Source organism: Macrobrachium rosenbergii, chromosome 54 (genome assembly GCF_040412425.1).
Source record: "Macrobrachium rosenbergii isolate ZJJX-2024 chromosome 54, ASM4041242v1, whole genome shotgun sequence".
NCBI classification, from domain to species: domain Eukaryota; kingdom Metazoa; phylum Arthropoda; class Malacostraca; order Decapoda; family Palaemonidae; genus Macrobrachium; species Macrobrachium rosenbergii.
Genome location: NC_089794.1, coordinates 39,905,698 through 39,928,197, shown reverse-complemented (window position 1 = coordinate 39,928,197; position 22,500 = coordinate 39,905,698). Strand labels below are relative to the sequence as shown.

The following is a 22,500-nucleotide window of genomic DNA, read 5'->3' as shown; positions in this document are numbered from 1 at the left end:
TGTCCGTAGACTTAGTAACTACATAAACTCTACGTGTTTATCATACTTCATTTCGGTATACTTATGACTTATTACCTGGAAAAGAATACTGTGGGGGCAAGACATCACTGGCAACAGAGGGGGAGGGGTGGGAAGGGGGTGACGTGTAAAAATAACTGAAAACAACAGATGTTAGTGTCTGACATATAGTTTTCGAGGTCGCTCAGATGAATGGTGACATTCCTGATGCCTTTCAAGGGGTGAAAAATCAAATGTCATAAATGACAGATACTAGTGTCTAACCCATAGTTTTCGAGGTCGCCGAGATGAATAGTAACACTCCCGATGCCCTTTAAGTTCAAGATCAGCTGGGATAGGAATTGGTTGGGAGGGGTGAGAAGGGTGAAATATAAAATATCAAAAATGCTTGGCAATGTAATTGAAGCAACTGTCTTAACAGAACAGGGAGAGATTAAGAGAGAGAGTGAGAGGGAGAGGAAGTGAGGGAGAGAGAGTAGAGGGATGTTAGGGAGGAAAAAGAGGGAAAGAGTGAGGGAGTCTTGGAAAGATAGAGAGTGAGTGAGAGGGAGTTTATCAGTTGTCATTCAGAGTTTTCCCGGACAGCGCTGGGTTGGTCAGCTATTGTGTGTTTGTGTATATATATTATAGTATGTGTATATATATATATATTATATATATATATATATATATATATATATATATATATATATATATATATATATATATATATATATATATATATATATATACATATATGTATATATGTGTGTGTGTTTGTATGTTATAATCACTCCTGATATGTGACTGATCTCTGTGGTATAATGTGGTATATATATATATATATATATATATATATATATATATATATATATATATATATATATATATATATATATATATATATATATAGAGAGAGAGAGAGAGAGAGAGAGAGAGAGAGAGAGAGAGAGAGAGAGAGAGAGAGAGAGACTTCATGTTTGCGAATAATAACTTAATTTTGGTAGAATTAAATATCTGAACTCTTTATTGGAGTATGTCATTTAATTTGCTTTTGCACTTCTCTTACTATCTTATTATTTTATCTTATCCACCTGACATCACCCTCTGCCCTTCCTAGTTCTTCTCTTGCGTGTCCGGCAGTTTCGCTTCATATCCTTTGGGTTGATCAGTGACCTTCCGGACCCAGGTAAGGGTGAAGATATACACCGACAATTTTTCCTTTTGTAATTGTCGTTATTATTCCACCTCTTATTCGAATAATGCCGCTCTGTATTTGTTCGGTATTGTTACTGTCGTTTGAAATGTTATTTCTAGTGTTTGTTATTTATTTAATGTTTGCGTGTGTTGCAGTGTAAAAGCATATGCCTTTGTACGTATATTTCTTTAAATTTCATTTTCTTTCATTATTTATTATTTGGTCCCGGTGCTTGGCCTATGGCCTAAAGTAAAGTAAGTATACCTTAGTTTAACCAGACCACTGAGGTGATTAACAGCTCTCCTAGGACTGGCCCGAAGGATTAGACTTATTTTACGTGGCTAAGAACCAGTTGGTTACCTAGCAACGGGACCTACAGCTTATTGTGGAATCCGAACCACATTATAGCGAGAAATGAATTTCTTTCACCAGAAATAAATTCCTCTAATTCTTCATTAGCCGGCCGGAGACTCAGAACTTGGGCCTAGCAGAGTGCTAGCTGAGAACTCTATCGACTCTCCCAACGAGGAACTTGGCCTATGGCCTAGACCTGGTATTCTATTTCATAATAATTCTTGGGGCCAGCCCTTTGAGAGCTGAAAATCAGCTCAGTGGTCTGGTTAAACTATTTTAATAGTAATAAAATCTAGCGTTTGTTTATAATTTTTATTTTTAATTTTCATTCTATTACGTGGCTTTATTGAATTTATTTATTATTACTGTAGCCATTCCTGCATTGATCATTACTTGGTATGAAATTTGAACTTGAACACGTTACTGCAACTGCTATTTTTTCGTTGTGTGTCAAGTCCACTGTTTTGACTTTTCTTCTTTTAGTTTTCTGTAAAAGAAAACTGTTGTGCCGGCTGTGTGTGTTCGTCCGCACTTTATTTTTTCCGCAGTTTTTCTGTCCGCCCTCAGATCTTAAAAACTACTGTGGCTAGAGGGCTGCAAATTGGTATGTTGATCATCCACTCTCCAGTCATCAAACATACCAAATTGCAGCCCTCTAACTTCAGTAGTTTTTATTCTATTTAAGGTTAAAGTTAGCCATTATCGTGGTTCTGGCAGTGATATAGGAAAGGCCACCACCGGGCCGTGGTTAAAGTTTCATGGTCTGCGGCTCATACAGCATTATACCGAGACCACCGAAAGATAGATCTGTTTTCGGTGGCCTTGATTATACGCTGTAGCGGCTGCACAGAAAACTCACTTGCGCCGAAGAAACTTCGTCGCATTTTTTACTTGTTTCTTGTTTTTATCGGGCCTGAGCTAGAGAAGGGCATTAGGTTGCTTCCCATCGACTTATGAAATATACAAAAAGTTTATCTAGTTACTCATTTTGTTTCAGAATGTCTAATATAAAGGGCGAGATCTTCACACAGACGTCTGTACGGGTGATTTTTTTTCTGTTAAAGTATAGTAAGCGTTAATATTTAAGCTAATATTTAAGTTGCCTTTTTGATAACTGCTTATATAACGAGGTACATATTGATTGATAAATTGATATGTATTTTTTTTCATCTAACATTTATGTTCAAAGTGTGTGCACCCTCATCTCCATGTTAAATTGTTCGTAAGTTAACGTCCTACTAATGAAGGCCTAAGTAACACGTCCAGCGCAACTTGGTCTCTTCAGCCGGATCGAATGGTTGTAATTGTCCTCTTTCTAACAAATAACATCACAGTGTTGCCTGTGGCGCGCTGATCATGGCAAGATCTATGCAGACCAGTAGTTGTCTTGGGCTATAAACATCAAGACGGCAAAAGAGTGGGTCCACTGTAATTCTTGGCGAGACGAAGTTTGGAATCTTCTTGGGCTGCTTTTTCCACAACTGTCCCCTTTCTTTACAGTGGAACTCCCAAGCCTTTGACTAAGTATACCAGAATTGATCAAGGCTGTGTAATTTGTCATATAACTTGGCCATCAGAATTTTTCAGCTCACGCCTGTCCCACAAACGGACAGAGGAGGGGGGGAGGAGGGTTCAGCTTATGGGTGGCGAACTGCCTTTCTTCAAATTCCAGCTAACACAGTCAGTGTTATCTTAGAGGTCTGGTATAAGTGAAATGAGTCATAAATTCTGAGAGCAATGTCAGTAAAGCGTTAACAACTCTGCTTCTGTAGCATGGGGTATTGATTAATTCTACGCCTTTTTTCTATATAAAAAAATAAGTACTCTTCAAACCAGGCATGGGCAAACTTTTTGCAAGTCGGGGCTGCATTTTAATTTTACCTGTGACCTGGGTGGCATGATATTTTTAGTAATATATGCATCAAGCATTATCCTAAACTGGAGCTATAGAGTTTAAAAAAATATGTGCGTAGGTTTTCTAAAAAATTTTGTGTGCTTTGAGAAAAGATTAAAAAAAAAACATAACGAGGATTTTGTTAATATTTCAGATTTTTATAATAAAGACACAGGAATTAGAGTGGAAAATTTATGTCATAATCTTTAACAGTTTTTAAAGTATGATACCATGCAAAAAAAAATGATTAAGAGTTGCTTAAAAACTATTCCCCTCACTTTGTTTTTCAGCCAGTAAATGTTATTTCCAACGCATACCAGGAAAAAACAAGTAAAAAATGCGTCGAAGTTTCTTAGGCGAAATCGAGTTTTCTGTACAGCCGCTACATCGTATAATCAAGGCCACTGAAAATAGATCTGCCTTTCGGTGGTCTCGGTATAATGCTGTATGAGCCGCGGCCCATGAAACTTTAACCACGGCCCGGTGGTGGACTTTCTTGTGTTGTTGGCTAACTTTAACTTGAAATTAAAATTATTGGGGCTAGAGGGCTGCGGTTTGGTATGTTTGATGATTGGAGGGTGGACGGTCAACATACCAACTTGTAGCCCTATAACATCAGTAGTTTTGAGATCTGATGGCGGACAGAAAAAAGTGCGGACGGACAAACAAAGCCGGCACCATAGTTTTCTTTTACAGAAAACTAAAAATGAAAGATATGGACGTTTCAAGAAGATCATAAGAGATCACAGTTTCGGTATTCTGGTCTTGGATTGGAGTCACGTGGGATATGACAGAAACCTTTGCAGCTACAATTTCCACAGGAGGAAAAAGAGAATTGCAGGTGTTTAAGAGGGGCTAGATTGAATTGTTATATTTTTCTCTTCAAATGTGTCATATGTATTGAAGTAGTGGCATGCGATATGAGCTAATAACCGCCAAATATTGGCCGAAATGACAGTATATATATACAGGTGTATATAGTTATAAATATGTATATATGTTATCTATGTACAATATATATGATTATATATATATATATATATATATATATATATATATATATATATATATAATAATATTTATATAATTTAAAGTAAAATACGATTTAATAAATAGGTAATATCGAGGGTCAATAAATTGAGGGATATATAAATATATGTCGAGGGATTCAATAAATATATATATATATATATATATATATATATATATGATATATATATATATATATATATATATATATATATATATATATATATATATATATATATATATATATATATATATGTATGTAATATTAGTAGGTGAAGCACATCAACCAACGTCGAGATCTGATTATACGTTAGACTAAGCTTAATATACAAGCGACAGCATCAGTAAAGTGATATTCTTGATATTGATTGTTAACCATCATATTATCATAACTAGAGTTCGGAATTTTTTTTCACAAATACAACTTCCAAATAACTTTACTATAAAACTGTGTACACCTCTTTGTTATTCTAGTTCAGGTCCTGAGAGAGTCTTCTCGTTCTTCTGACTCTCTCCTACCAGTCTCGAGTTTCCGTAGGCCTGTCACACTTCTGTTTGTCTAGTCTGTAACATTTACTCTGTCCAGGCATGTTGTTTCAGTTTGTTATTTGTTTGGGGACATACAGGTTTGTTGTTTGAAAATGCAATGTCATTCAGATAAGTACACAGAACTCACCAAATTTTGTCAACAGAAAGTTGAGTTCATGTAACGTTTAAATGTGCTTTGTGTGGATGAATGAGAATCTCTCTCTCTCTCTCTCTCTCTCTCTCTCTCTCTCTCTCTCTTTAATAACTGTTATTTTTCATTCATTTTGCTCCTTTTTTATTTTGTCTGTTTCCTTCAGAGGCATCGAAGTTGAAGAGTAAGGCGATTGCTGTCATTGCGCAACTTTCTCGCCCTATCAGATTATGGAGCTCTCTCTCTCTCTCTCTCTCTCTCTCTCTCTCTCTCATTTGTCTTAATGGATGCTCTTGTGTTAAGATATATATATATATATATATTAATGGATGCATATATATATATATATATATATATATATATATGTATTATATATATATATACATATATATATATAAATATATTTATGTATGTATGTATGTATAATATACACATATATACATAAATGTGTGTATACATATATACATGTATGTATATATATATATATTTATATATTATTGCCTTTTCCCCCTTCTTGGCGTAAGCCCTGTGTAGTGCAGCCTTTCCACTTCATTTGGGAGCAGGTGACTTACTTCGCGCGTTTCCTTTCAGTTGAGATCGCGTCAGTGTTCTCTCTCACGGTTATTGCTTTTCTCTCCCCTAAGTCCCTGGTTTAACATATGTTTCTTTTAGCCCCTTTATGTACTGCAGTTATACGATTTCATGGAGGGTTTATTACTCAGCAGTAATCTCTGTGTCCCCTTTTCTTGCATTTCTTCCACGGTTCTCCGGTCGTTCCCTTTCCTGTTTTTGGTTATCTGTTTGACTGTAATTTTTTATTTTTTTATTTTATTAATATTATGTTTATGTATATATATATATATATATATATATATATATATATATATATATATATATATATATATATATATGATATACATACTTCTGTGTTCCAGGATGCTGTATTCGTCTTCGTCAATTCATTTTCGCCAGAACCATTCACCTCTGTTATTCCGTTTCCATCTTCATTGTAATCACACCCTTTTACCGTTTTCCAGATATTAGTTGTTTTGTCTTTGTATTTTGTATGTGTGTCTTCACGGTAAATTCTAACTTCCCGTCTTTAACTATTGTCGATATCAATGTCAATTCTTATTCGTATCAGGTATCGTGTCTGAGTGGAGGAATGACTCCATCGAACATCACTGCTTATGATGCGCTTGCACCTTGGTCGTCTGAGCAGGATTGAATGGTTGGTACTGTCCTCCTTCATTCTACTTGTATGTAGGATGGCTGATATATTAACTCACTCACCTCTCTCTCTCTCTCTCTCTCTCTCACACACACACACACACACAGTGCACATTGTTACCTGTTGGTACATACACAAACCTCTCACGGGAAATTTTGAAGTCTGTTAACTTCGTATACATTAGTCTTACCCAGTACCACTCGCACCAGACTCCCAAGGTCTGTTGGAAATGTCTAAGCATTGATTTTTTGGATGAGGTTGCTAGTCCCATGCCTATGCCCCAACAGATGACCCCGGCAACCATGCGCAGAAACCCAGTGCCAGGTTCAGTAAGATGGAGGATATATGGGAGTGGATGTAGAGTGAGAAATGCTGAATACTGAAAGTAAAGGCAGATCAACTTGCTGTTGAGCCCTCAGAACTATCTCACAATAAACTGGGCACCACCGTTACCCTACCAGCTTCCCGGGCCTCACTGTGGATCATTGCCGCTTACACCAGACTCTTAAGCTCCGTTGGAAGACTCGTTAAAGGGCACGAAAGCTTTTGTACCTGTACTGACTAAACAGATGTTGCGTAATTTCACTGAGCAAGAGATTAGGAATATACAAAAAACATTTTACAGCATGGTATCCGTTGTTGGTCACTCCTTGACGCTTAGATAAGATCACTAAGGTTTGTTGCGAAATTTAGTAACGCTCACTATTATGAAAGGCATGGTCATTAAGTCAACGTTTAACCCTCCATTTTTATAGTTTCTTCTGACTTGGCACCAACCGAGTTTTGGTAATCTTCATTTCCAGTAGTTTTTTTTTTTTTTTTAAGGCGACTGACATTCATCCACCTGGCTAACCTCTTCCATCATGAAGGTAGCAATAGGTTTTTACTCTACCTGTCACTAAGGTCGTCCTCGGTTGCATCACCAGTTGTTTCCTTCGATCTTTTTTTTTCTGAAAATTTTCTATTTTTTATCTGTTTTCTTCGTATTTTGGCGTTTCTGTTGTCACGTTTCCTCCCCACAATACCTTCCTCCATGGAGGTAGTCATTTTCTCTCTTATGAAAGTTCCCCTCATTTGTATCGCCATTTATCTCTTCATTTTATCTTTCTTTATCACCTTTGATGAGTTCCTTATCTCTTATCTTGTAATTCCTACGTATCCTTGTACTTCGTCCTTTCTTTCGTTTAGCTTTTATTCTCCATTTTTCATTGGTCTCAGTCTCTTTGTTCCTTTGTTTATCACACTCAGTGTTTTTATTGTCTTTTGTTACCATTTCTACCTTTATTCAGTTTAAATTTTGTCCTTAGATGCTCGCTGAGTTTTGAATACCTGTCAGGAAATCGGTAATCCCCGGATGACGACGGTTCAGTGACTTTCCTTCCTTCTCCTGCTAAACTTTTGAATTCTCTAAGCTTCCGGTTTTCCTGAATTGTAGTAACTTTTCTCTTTCGCGGTTACACAACCGTTCACTTTCGTTTTTTTGGGCCTGGGCTATAAAAGGGCATTTTGGTTGCCCGTCCCATTGGCCTTTGCTCCTAAGATAAAACTACATTTTCCCGAAACCCTGACACTTCTTTTGTTCAAGTTTTCCTGCTTGCTTTTGTTTTTATCTTTATAAATTGTCTATCTGCAATTTCCATTTGTTACCCTAAATCACCGTCATATCTTACGCTACCATTTTGTGTTCACCCTCGTCATCCTTTTTCTAATGTCTTTGCGGTCCCCTAACCTCTCTCTCTCTCTCTCTCTCTCTCTCTCTCTCTCTCTCTCTCTCTCTCTCTCTCTCTCTCCTTTAGTAACTCCTCCGATATTTCTTTTTCGCTCCGCTTACTTTGTTTCTCCATGTTTATTTTTCCCCTTTTCTGCCTTGTCATAACTACAGACTCTCTCTCTCTCTCTCTCTCTCTCTCTCTCTCTCTCTCTCTCTCTCTCTCTCTCTCAGCCTCCGCTTCCTTCCCTCTCCAGGCCTTTGGCATCATGTTGCAACAGCATCATTATCTGTCTCGATTTGACGCTCATTAATTATGCTAAGGTGTCTGAGTCTCTCTTAGCTGGAGGCATTATCCCCGTAATTAAATGGATTTAAGGAGATTTTATGTGGGACGTAAGTTTGGCGGTGGGTGTCGCAAGCGCTAAAATTAAGACGACGCTGTTTTCTTAAGTTGAGAAATTTGCTTCTGAGGTGTGTTTGTGTTTGTTTATTTGAGTGGGAAGCATGGAGTTGGCAGACAATATTAATTGGTGCTCCGATGTTCCATATTTATTTGATTTGATTATGTATTAGATATATTTTTTTCTTGTAAATATTTATATATATATATATATATATATATATATATATATATATATATATATATATATATATATATATATATATATATATATATATAGATAGATAGATAGATAGATAGATAGATAGATAGATTGGTGATTAGTTGACCGTCCAGCACTGTATCTAAACCAAAGGCCTAAGTTTCAGTCCTGATCTGCCCATTGCTACACCAAAACGCCAATAATTTCTTTCTGAATAGCTCCATCGAGTATCACGACTCATGTTGTGCACTCAATTTGTTGCCTCAGCCAGATCGCAAGGTTGTTCAGGTGTCCAGTAATTTCATCGAGATAATTTCGCCGCTGTAATTACATCGCAAGATATTACATCGCCAGTAAATTTATCGTTATGCTTTATCACCGTAATACTTCTTGCACTTGGACCTTAAGGTTTTGTAGTGACAAGCGGATCCAAAAAAAGCGCGAAGAATTCGATAAGTTAAGAGGGCATTGCGGCTAATACTATTACATATGCATTTGATAAAAAAGGTGACCAGTAGACTACATTATATATATATATATATATATATATATATATATATATATATATATATATATATATATATATATATATATATATATATATATATATATATATATATATATGTCCTGTAGTAAAGTGTAAGCATCGTTTTCCTCCTTCTTGGTACCCTGACCCGAGATGGAATACTGGTCGGGCATCTGAAAACTTAATTCCGTTCTTAATTTGGTTCCAGGCTTCGTAATGACAAGAGTTTCCAAAATGCCATGAAATCGAGTAGTTAAGAGGGCTTTGTGATTTAATATATATATATATATATATATATATATATATATATATATATATATATATATATATATATATATATATTATATATATATATACAGTATATATATATATATATATATATACAGTATATAATAATCATATTGCGTTTTGTATAAATTACTAGTTTTCACCACATCTCAAAACGTAAAACTTGCCCCCCCCCATTCTTTTTAGAATAAACAGTTCCAGCTACTCAGTTTCCCCCTGAACTGAAAATTAAAGAGGTAAACCGAATAGGTAAAAGAAAGGGCAGATTGTAAGTTCGATTATTGCATGGTAGTATGGTGGTTGGAACGGGACTACAAATCAGAAAGACAAATTATGATCAGTCAATCCTAAAAAGTGAAGAAGTTCATGATTTTCCCATTCACTGAGGCTCCTTGGATTCTCTTTGCAGTGTCTTCATATTTCTCTTTGACGACTGGGAATTTTTACACCTGCGATTTATTGTTCCATTATCGCCTCGTTTCTTGATTGTTCCCGCCTTTGAACTTCTCGAAATTCCCATATCGTAGGATGAGATGCTCCAGTCTGTTCGCTGAACGATCAATGGGAGCCTTCACAAGAATTTTTTGTCTTAGAGGCACCTTGTTTGACTTCGTCAGAACAGTTCCACAAAACACGATCAAAGCGAAGAGGTCGACGTACTAAGTGAAGGTTTGGGCGTCCAAGACTCGTATCTCCTGTATGATCTAAGACGGGCTGGTTATCTTCAGGATAATCATTATAATCGTATAAATACTCAAAAGAGCAATCATGCTCCTTTTAAATGCAAATTTCGTATAATTGTTGTAAAACTTTTGACTGAGGGGATCGAAATAAACATTGGGGAAGTTGAAAAGAAAGACTTTTAGGACTGGCTCGGGAAAGCTGATCTAAAAGTAATAGTTTCTTCTTGTTCAGAATCGTTCATAATTGTATTTGGTGATCAGGTAGACAAAAGGCTGGTTTTGACAGCCTGCTGTAGCTTTTTCAGTTTTTTTTCTGACCCCCAAAGCATAAACTAGGGCAGAACATCACTATTCATAACACCACATATTGTGTATAACCGACTGAATAAAGTTGGAGCTGGAACTGGGTAATACCCGACGATTTCCCAGAGTTTAAAATAAAATCATTCTCTCTGGCCCATCATCACTATCGAACAGAAGGAAGAGGTTATTTGAATGTGCTGTCCTGCAGTCACGAGGTAAACAAACACACTGGATGTGATTTAGAGGAACTTGTGCAGCTACATTTCAAGCATTTCGAAAATTCCTTTTTATGTGCTGAGTGGCAGGCAGCTGGTCTGCAACTACGTAGAATAGTCCAATGTACGCTCGAGCGGGTATGTAATAGTTGTTTCCAATCATAGGTGCTTTTTCTTTCGATGCGTTATCATTTTGGCAACTTCAACACGAGCAGTATTAGGGTGCGTCCACCCTGCAGTAAAACATGTCATAAACATGTCGGAAATTTATTGCATATGCACTGTAAACATGTTGAAAACATGTTAGTGACCGCCAGTGGAGAACGAACCCTTGGCAAATGCTGAACAATAGCATGAAACTCTGCTTAGGACTACCAATAAGTCACTGACTTGTATCCAGCCTGTTTGTGATGTGTGTGTGTGATAAGGTTTCTACGTGGGATCATGACTTTACTTTAGTGAGGACGCACCTTTACCTGCATGATTATGCTCTCCCAAACGACTGATAATGAAATCATCATTTGTGTGGACTTGCATGCAGTATGTTTTATAATATTGATCAGGTTTCTAAAGATTTCATCGTCTTTTTTTCTAACAAATAATGACCAGTATCACTTCGTTTTTAGTTTTCTGTACGAGAAACCCCGGCTTTGTCTGTCCGTCCGCACTTTTTCCAGTCCGCACTTTTTCCTGTCCGCACTTTTTCTGTCCGCCCTCAGATCTTAAAAACTACTGAGGCTAGAGGGCTGCAAATTAGTATGTTGATCATCCACCCTCAAATCATCAAACATACCAAATTGCAGCCGTCTAGCCTCTGTAGTTTTTATTTCTATTTAAGGTTAAATTTAGCCATAATCGTGCACCTGGCAATAATATAGGCCAGGCCACCACCGGGCAGGGGTTAAAGTTTCATGGGATGCGGTTCATGCAGCACGATACCGAGGCCACTGAAAGATGGAGCCTTGATAATGCGCTGTAGCGGCTGTGCAGAAAACTCGATAGCGGCGAAGAAGCTTCGGCGCATTTTTTACTTGTTATAATTTCTTATGCTCGATACATACTCGGGAGGCATTTTGGGGGTTTAATCAAAATGTTTGACGAACTTACTTGCGATGAAAAATCTTGCGGTGTGATTACCATTCGACGAAGTTACGTCAGGTTTAATTACTTTGATGAAGATCCCGCGGCGGAGTTAAAGTGAATCTTTCTGTCTTTCAAATGAACACCATATTCTTTGGAAGCTAGAATTTCAAGTCAGTGGCCCCTGTAGGCTTGTTCCATATGAACAGAAGTTTATCTTCAAAATAATGATGATAATAATAATAATAATAATAATGATAATAATCGGTTGTTCTTAACAGTCGTAAAACGTAACCATCATCACGCTGGAGACCGCTAGTTGCCATGAAACTTGAAAAGTTCAGGCGTAGATGCAATGCATTACTACCCTAATACAATTCTCCTTGCATTTTAATAATTTGCTTACATTTTTATCTAGTTATTTATTAATGTTATTATTTCTGTTTAATAAGTGGTCTCTTCTTTCTGTACTTCCCTGTACCTCCTGTTACTTATTCTTTGGAAGCTAGAATTGCAAGTCAGTGGGCTTGTTTCATATGAATAGGATTCATCTGATGAATGATAATAATGGGATATTTATAGCCAGTGTTCTGTTGGAACTACCTGCTTTATAGACTAGATAAATAGAGACCTCAACAAAATGAACTGGGTTGACAAAAACAAGGATGTAGTTAGTATTTCGTTGTACAATATAACCACCAATGAGAGAGAGAGAGAGAGAGAGAGAGAGAGAGAGAGAGAGAGAGAGAGAGAGAGAGAGAGAGAGAGAGAGAGAGAGGCTCGAAAACCCACAGAGGGAGTTGGTGATTTATACTGGAGTGGGTGGCTTAGATTATGCTAGCTTATGCCAGCACGGGCCCTTGCTCTAAGGTAGTGTGTAAGTGTGGCAAGGTGTGAACGGATCATGGCCAAACAACAGACATTTGTTCATGTTACCACAAGGTATAACCTGATTTCCTTTAATACTTCAAACTTCGTCATGCTTTATGAATCATTTTAGAATTCTCTTGTGTTCGAATGAATTCCCGTGATTTGTCATGGAAAGAAGTCCACAATTTCTCCCACTGGAGGGGACATCTCTGAAACGATTCTGATAGTGATGTAATTCAGTAATACTTTTCGCAAGAGCAAATCCTATCGAATAGGCAGTCTAATGAGTTATAAATTTATTGGGTCAAAGTGGAGAATTAATATAAAAGCAAAATCTCCAAAGGCGAAGTAAATTTCTTAAAAATAATTGCAGAATTTATTTGGAATTAAGTTGTGCAAAATAAGTTATGAAAACAATATAAATAAATTTGAAATCATTTTAAAACTTAACCAGGAAGCGAGTTATACTAAACTCATGCAGATATCTCTAAAAATGATTAAGAACGATAACAGATCAGTATCGAACTTTGAAACTTTAGAAAAACCACAAATTAGAGAACAATTATATGTAGAAAATCCACATGCAGTTTCGGAAGAGGGAGCATGATGCTCCGAAACTTTGTGGATTTTTTATATTTGTTCTACAATCTGTCTTTTTTTTTTTCAATTATTACGGAAATTAAAAGTAACCTTAAATTAAATTCGCGTGAAAAGAATAATTCCATCACAGATATCCTCTAAATTGTTTGACATTTTTACCAAACCTTGAATAATTTTTTCTTCAAATTATTCACCAATCTGTCTTTTTTTTTTTAATTGTTAAGCAGTTTGAAAATAACCTTAGAGTAAATTCTCGTCAAAAGAATAATTTACAAGCAACTCGATCAGAGATAACATTGAAATAACTTGACATTTTTACCATTACAGTTATTCTCCAATTTGTGTCTCTTTTCAAATTAAGCAGTTTGAAAAGAATAATTTGCAAGCAACTCCGTCAGAGATAACATTGAAATAATTTGAAATTTTTACCAAAACAGTTACTCTCCAATCTGTTTCTTTTTTTCAAATTATCAAGCAATTTGAAAATAACCTTAAAGTAAAATCTCGTAAAGAGAATAATTTGCAAGCAAATCCATCGGAGATAACCTCGAAATAATATGATAATTTTACCATAACTTGAATCATTTTAAGTTATTCTCCAATCTGTCCTTTTTTTTTTTTTACTTAAATAGCCTTTAAGTAAAATTTCGCAAAAAGAATAATTTGCAAGCAACTCTATCAAAGATAACCTTAAAATAATTTGACATTGTTACCATAACATTAGCCGTTTGTGAACTCACTTGAAAATGAGGCCATCCTTTGCCATGGCGTAAACCAGCCTGGGCAGGGAGAACATCGACCCGAACATGGACACAGTGAGACCTGCCAAAGCTCCCATGGCGACGAGGTTCTTCGACTTGTAGGCTCCGACCTGTCCGAAGGCCTCCACGAGGGCCGCGTCTTCGTCGATTTCTTTGTAGGGAACTGGAACAAAAGAAAAATCGTAATTTTTTTTTATATATATTTTGTGAATAAAAAGGATGGATATATCCTACAGAAATCATTGCAATGGGTTTGCGAACAATTTGGTCGCCTCAGCAAGATTGAATGGTTATTGTTGTTCCTCTTCCAAATAAAACGATAATCGTTCTGAGGTCTTATTTATTTTGTTGTTTTCTTCATATTATTTTAATGAAATTGCCCTAAAACCTCCATTACATGGAGGCCCCACCGGCGCCAAAATATCTGTAAGAAATTTAAACAAGGTTAATGAAGTAATTTTCTTCTATTGTATTTTTCCATTATTTTTTGTCCGAAAACCTAAATTTGTGGTTTGTACTGTTTTTTTTTTTTTTTTTTTTTTTTTTTTTTTTTTAATCTTTTTTTGTACACCAACAATCCATATGCAGTATTTTCACATGTCCAGAAACCTTTGCTATGTCTTGGTATTAGTTTATATCTCTGCTTATTTGATTCTTGCATATAGTAAGAATATGCTGAAAAATCTTTGGGTATATGTATACATACATATATACATATATTTGTGTGTGTATATATATATATATATATATATATATATATATATATATATATATATATATATATATTGTATATATAATAAGAAAATTTCTCATGCTTATTTGATTGCATTTAATTAGTTTCTAGTAATAGATCACAGGGGACTCAAAAGGAAACTTACAGCAAACGCTTTAGGAAGCGTGTTTTCTCTTTGTTATTAACGGAAGAAAATCGGTAACGGTGCTTGGAGGTTTATAATTTTTGGTACCACTTTCCTTGGCATCACGGGTCTGAATTGCGAAAGCTACCACTTTCCTTGGCATCACGGGTCTGAATTGCGAAAGCCCTTTAGAATTCTAATCTTTTATGTTTTCGCAAAACACTTTAGAATTATACAGGTATTTTGAGGCCAAATTTTGTATTAAAAAGAAAATCGTGCTGCTGTATGTGGTAAGTGTGCATCAACAGTATAACTTGCAGGATAATGAGTTAGGGGCCTTCGTGGAAATATGTAATTGTTTTTGATATGCAAGTGAATATAAATACGTACTTCCCCTGGCAATGAATCAGGTAGTTGCCAAGAGGTTTCTTTCACACGTGATTCTCTCTCTCTCTCTCTCTCTCTCTCTCTCTCTCTCTCTCTCTCTCTCTCTCTCTCTCTCTCTCTCTCTGTTTATTTGTGTATGCATTTGTTATGTCAAAAAAGTTTTTGTTGGACTTAGAGTATTGCTCAGGGGTTGTTGGCTTTGGTGGATCAAGGTTTGAGGTCATTGGCTGTAGAGATAGATCCAGACCCAGTTGTAGTGCTGAACCAGGATCCAGTTGTTTAGACTTAGAGATGGCTTATGATCAGGAGGTGTGCAGGATTTTTTTTATTTTCTTTTTACTGGATGACATCTCCTAAACTTTCTGATGAATTCAAATTCTAAATTACACTGAAGGGGTGGTGTAGGGGGGCCTAAAGCTATTCTAGTAGCGACATATTATGGTAACTTTAAGAACAAATATCAGTCGGACAGGCGATCTAATGTCCCTTTTCTAGCGCAGGCCGGAAGACAACAAGAAAGACTGAGCAAAAGGAAGAAGGTTAGGGGATGGAAGAGATGACCCTTTCTTCTTCAAAATATTTTGTGATCCAATCAATAAACAATAGAAATTTGCATAGTTTCTCCGATTCTTCAGCTTGAACAGTTGTCATTCTTAGTGCAGTGAAAGAAAGAATTCAGTTGCTGTTTCATGCGCAATTAACTCCTGTTCTACTTTATAAATAAGAAAATATACTGCTTGGCATTCATTTGTATTTAATCATACTTACACATACATTCATACGTATATATATGTATGTGTACATACACACACACACACGTGTGTATCATATATATATATATACAGTACATATGTGTGTTTGTGTGTGGGTACTTACGCACATATAGATTTATGTATGTGTGTGTACATACACAAGCACACATATATATTTGTGTGTACACATACATATACACAGTATATATGCATATGTATACATACCCACTTATACATATGTATATATAGATACTCACTTATAGATATACACACACACATATATATATATACCGTGTGTATATCTATATATATATATATATATATATATATATATATATATATATATATATATATATATATATATATATATATATATATATATAATTGTCTGCGCGTATGTACAAACACACTATGTATACAGTATATATATAGGTGGGTATGTACTGTACACATACTGTGCATAGATATATACATATATACGTATATATATATATATATATATATATATATATATATATATATAATAATATATGTATATATATATATATATATACTGTATATATATATATATATATATATATATATATATATATATATATATATATATGTAGGTTGGTATGTATACATGTATATATACATGTATACATACCCACTTATATATATATACATACATATACAGTATATATATATGTATGTATGTGTACATACCCACCAATATATACTGTATACACATATATACTGTATATAGTGTATGTGTACGTACACGCACAGACAAATTATATATACATACTGTATATAATTTGCCTGTGTGCGCGTACATACACACACTATATATACAGTATTTATGTGTGTATATATAGGTGGTATGTATACATATGTGTATATATACAGTATATATATGTATATATAGGTGGGTATGTACACATACATACATATATATATACTGTATATGTATGTATATATATGTAGGTGGGTATGTATACATGTATATATACATGTATACATACCCACCTATATATGTAATATATATATGTGTATATAAATATATGTATATATGTGTACATACCCACTTTTATTTATATATATATATATATATATATATATATATATATATATATATATTATATGTCTACATACACATATATACATATGTGTGTTTGTGCGTTGACTGCTGCAGGTGCATTGAACTTACGGTCTTTTCAACTTTCCTGATATATGTGTGTACGCGCACTTACACGCACACATATATATTTATACACTTATATGTGTGTGCGTGTGTACACACACAGATATCAGGAACGTTGAAAAGACCGTAAGTTGAATGCAGCTACAGCAGCCATCGTATTAACACACTCACATTTATTGTCTTGTTCGTGGACGATACTATCGGTCCTCAGGTGTTCCCCAAGGAGCTCCGGGGATTCCATAAGATCCCGCTTTGATTTGCTTGGAGGCAGTGAGATTGGCGCTTGCAATATCGTTTAGCCTTTTAATTTTGCTTTTGGTCTGGGTAACCGTATGAGCTCGGGTGATTTTGATCTGCATACGGGCTGCTATCATATTGGGGTAGTTGTCTCGCTTGTTGATTCTGAAAATACCGATCATAGAGAGAACTCGTCACCTTGTTCACTGCTACTAGAGGTCGGTATGGTGGCTTCCACCTCACTTTCCGCAATATCTCTCTCTGTCTGCCGGGAAAGTTCTTACCCTTCATTTTCGGTTCAGCCCATTTGACGTCCGGCGGTTCTTGGAGTTGGGTGTTTCCTGTTGAGTGGTTTGCGGGCATGTCCGTCGAGGATGCCCTTTCCTTCTTCTTCTTCTTGTTCTTTCTCTTTTTTTTCTTTCTCTCTGTCCCGTTCTCCCCTGTGAGGAGACGTGGAAGGTCATTCTTTTTTACTCCTTTATCAATTCTTTTTCGTCTGCGATTTTTCTCCTCGCTGGATTCTTCGGAACGAGAGGCTTTTATTGCGCCTTTCTGATCACCTGTCAGGCAGATCCTTTCTCTCGCCTCTTCTAATCCTTCATGAGGGACATTTTCCTCTCTACTCATTTCCTTAGAAGGTGGGGCCTTTGCTTGCCTCTCTGAAGGCCTCTTCTCCTGATTGCCTAAAGCAACAAGGTATGCACTCGATAATATCTTTAAACGAGACTCCAAGAGTTTCAGTTTCTGGACAGTTTCACTTTCCTGTTTCTTGAAGCGTCGGAGCTCATGTTCTGCAGCTTGTAATAACATTTCTGTTTCCAGGTGTTGACGTACAGCATTTTCCAGATGATCCTGTAGCTCTTCGTTCTCTTTCCGCAACCTCTCTACTTCTTCGTCCTTCTCCAGTAACTTTTGCCGTCCTTCCATCTCCCTCAGCTGCTTTGTCAGGAGACTGTTCTGGCCTAAGGCCTTTTCCAGCTTCTCCATAGCTTCTGAACTATCAGCCTGTTGTTTATTACTTCCGCAGTTCCTGTCGTTGACAATTAGTCGATCAGAAGTTTCCGTAATAGATATAACTAAAGGCGCCTCGGGTCCTCCTGTAGAATAACGGAAGTACTCTATGTACTTCATAATTCCAGAAAATAACTCTCTGGCCAATGATACAACCAAGGATAAAATTTTACATTCAGACATTTTGTCCTTTGACAACTTCGAGCACACGCTTTTATACTTAAGGGCAGTGCTGGATTTTGCGGAAATTCGTCCGAGAAACGGATGATGACGTCACACTTCGAAGATGACGGAAATGGCTGAATTTTTTTTCCGCCATGAATATTGACATGGCAAGAAAGGAAAATAGCACTTGCAGAATGATATTTTTATACCAAAATTTTGCATTTGAGTTTTTTAACCGTTTCTACATTTATGAATGGTTTACTGATAATGAATTACATTCGGAATTGGGCCATTAGGGTAGGTTCACACAGGACGTTTTTAAACGCGGCGGCCACCGCTCGTTTAACGCTGTAATCGCTCACGCGCAGCGTTTTTTGACCGCGGAGGCCACTGTGCGGTAATGCTTTTATATATATATATATATATATATATATATATATATATATATATATATATATATATATATATATATATATATATATATATATATACACATATATATACATAAATATATAAAATATATACATACATACATATATATATATATATATATATATATATATATATATTATATATATATATATATATATATATATATATATAATATATATAGATATATATTTTTTATAAATATTTTGCTGTTCGCCCTCTGCATTATTTAGTAAAAATATCATTCTAACAAAGACAGGAAGACGTCTCTGTCCATACTAAAGGAGGCTGGGTATTTCAAAAAGTAACGTCTTTAGTAGCATTAGGGAGGGTTTCACCAAGTAACCTCTAATAAAGGTGGTCTTAAGCTTCCTTTTGCTCTGTCCTATGCATTCGGCAATGTTTTTCAAATTTTCTGACTGCCCTAGGCATATGGGCATACCGACGCGAAAAACAGCCCAGGACTCCTGTTATGACATGAGCGGGGTCATAGAGAGAAACTTGCTACCGCGCGAGACACACACGTTGTGTGTAACTAATTCTTTGTGCTTGCCCTCTTACTGTTTCATTGGTACTAGTTAGACGAAACAGGTATTTTCAAGACTTCCGATTGTTAGTTGCATGGCAAGTGACCCATGTCAACAGTAAGTTTGAAATTTGCCAAATTTTCGTCGACTTCCTAGTATGTCTTCCTGATTTCAATTTTCCTTTGTTTTCACCACTTCACCACCATCTACGAGAATATGGTATAATCACATTCTTTTATGAAGTCTAGTGTAGAATAGTTAATATTGCCTAGTGACACAGTAAGTAGGAATTAGGGAAGGTTAAGTAAGTAAATTTCAGGCAGCCTTGTGTCTCGATCCCATTGTTCGGAAGAGAATTAGCCCTCACTAATACGAAACTGCGTGCTATACCTACCAGCATAGACATCCGTTGTGTTATAACTGTACTTGAAGCAAGGGGAAAATTGACTGTGCCAGACGCTGACCAATTGTTCATGTAATTTCCTCGCTATCACCGCACATTCTTTCTTTGTTGGGACCAATTGGGAAGTAAGGGGGTTTGATGTAATCCATTTGTTGCAGAATAATCCGTTATCCTATATATGGTTTTCTCCGACTGGTGACCTTATTCAATTAAGTAATTGTCTGTCCTTGAGGCTAACTTTAGCTTTAATTGACAGGTTATGCATGCCATTGGCGATGCAAGGCCCCATAAATTGCATTAATTAATGAATAAACTCATCAGCCAAGCCCCACACATAACAGTATATATATATATATATATATATATATATATATATATATATATATATATTTATATATTATAATATATATATATATATATATATATATATATATATATATATATATATATATTATAATTATTTTTTTGTGACATCCAGTGTCGATTGGACGTGGAAGAAATAGCTTGCGTTTGGATGTTGAATCGCAGACTGAATCGGCACAAACGGCGCCAAAGACGGCATTGGGTACACCCAGTTTTACATGATAAACATACCTTTGGTTTATTTGTAACATTGTACCATCTTTAAGAGAGCATGAAGAAAAATTTTTTAATTTTCAGTTTCGTTTATGAATAAATCGGTATCAAAATGATCCCTCTCCATAGTTAACAGTTTACAGTGACAGCGATGCAATAGTGTGTGTGACTGTGATCACGGGGACCAGGCGTGGTGGCCAGGGTTGCTACGGTAACGCACACTCTCTTTTCTCATTGGCTGACACACAGCCAATGATGGCACCTGCTGTCTTCAAAAAGCGCGGTTCACCGCTGTGTGTGAACGATGTCATTGACATGTGTGTATCTCGACACGCCCGGCAATCGCGCGTTGGTGAGGGGAATCTCGCTACCGCGGCGTAGTGGAAACCGCCGCGATACGCCGCTGTTACGTGTGAACGATTCCATATATATATAAGCTAACATTGAACAATCGACCGCGTGTATCTCACCGCGCGGTTAAAAACGCCCTGTGTGAACGTAGCCTTACTCACTGACTGCCTGGAGAGAGAGTGGCGGAAAACTTGACGAGGCAAAAATTCTGTTGTCTGTGGCCGGTTTCCCAGACATCCTGCCTCTATGAGGTAAGGCAGTCGTACTTTCATATTTTAACGCATTCATTAATAGGCCATTATGAAACATCATTAATAATGGAATAAATTTACGTTATGTCTCAAATTTGAACAGGTACTTTGCGAATAAGATATTGAGTTTCAAATCTTGTAGCGCTTGTGTGAATTCTAGTGAAATATCAGTTAAACTTCTCGGTTCATTTCGGTTCTGAGGAAAGTCACTCGTTAACGATTGACAGCGAAATCATATCGAGCATTTTTCCTTTTGTACGAACACAATATTAGTAATGGAATTTAGCATGGATGAAACGTATACCTTATCTTTTGAATACATTCAGTCTCTAGCCTAAAGCTATAGTCGGTCTACGATGGGATGAGAGAGATTCGAACAAGGCCATTAGAGATGATGTTTCCTAGTGATTGCAGCAGCCACGATAAAAATAACTGCAGTGAAGTAGGAGGGCGAGAGTGAGAATACGCAGTAAGATTTCTTGAAAGGGCTCCTTTGAAAATAAACGTGGGTAAAATGAGGAGGTTCTGGTGTACATTAATCAATATGGCCTTGTTCGAATCTCATGGTTCTCATGCCGTCGTAGTCTGACTATAATATAGCTGCACTAGGTCTAATCGTGACTCGAAACGGAATATACTTCTGTTGTTGACATGGTCAAGCTGAGGAAATCTATTTATGTTTATTTCTAGGTATTGCAAAATCTTATTTAGAATATAAAAAATAACTGCACACCAGTTATTTACTGACTCACCCGTCTAGGTTGAGTATTTGCATTAGCGTATTGGTGATAATTGATGAAAAAATAACAATTTAACTTCTGCATCGTTGCAATTATACATTATTAATAATGACATTTAGCGTACATGGAAGTGAAAAATATAGTATATATATATAGCTTTTGAATACAGTTAGGCTCCATCCTAAAACTAGTACTACGTCTAATCATGCAGAAACGGACTATCTTCCGTTGGTATGATAAACTTGAAAATATTAAACAAGCTTTAAAAATCATGTAATTTCTCCTATAATAAGAATCTGTTGAGAGTGCGCTAATCATCACCAAGTATTTGCGTCCTGGCATCCTGGCTTTGCTTCGAACAGATTCAATATTGTCCTCCATTTGTGAATAAGGTGTGTGTGTGTATATATATATATATATATATATATATATATATATATATATATATATATATATATATATATATATATTAAATATGCATATATACTGTTCCTCAAACATGTGTTTGCATGAGTTCTCTGATCAATTCTTGTGAATTATCAATTATTTTAGAAACTGTTGCTTACAAATTTCTGCTGGAAAGATATACATTTTTTGCTTTGGTAAA

General features: G+C 36.0%; 1 protein-coding gene across 1 annotated transcript in view; it reads right to left on the bottom strand.

The window, feature by feature from the left end:
• The window catches only part of LOC136835001 (solute carrier family 7 member 14-like), a 686,661-nt gene that overhangs the window by 19,911 nt on the left and 644,250 nt on the right, over positions 1-22,500 (bottom strand). Inside the window, exon 8 of the mRNA XM_067098012.1 lies at positions 14,001-14,184. Coding sequence (XP_066954113.1) covers positions 14,001-14,184 — 184 coding nt within the window. The remainder of the gene's footprint in view (positions 1-14,000; positions 14,185-22,500) is intronic.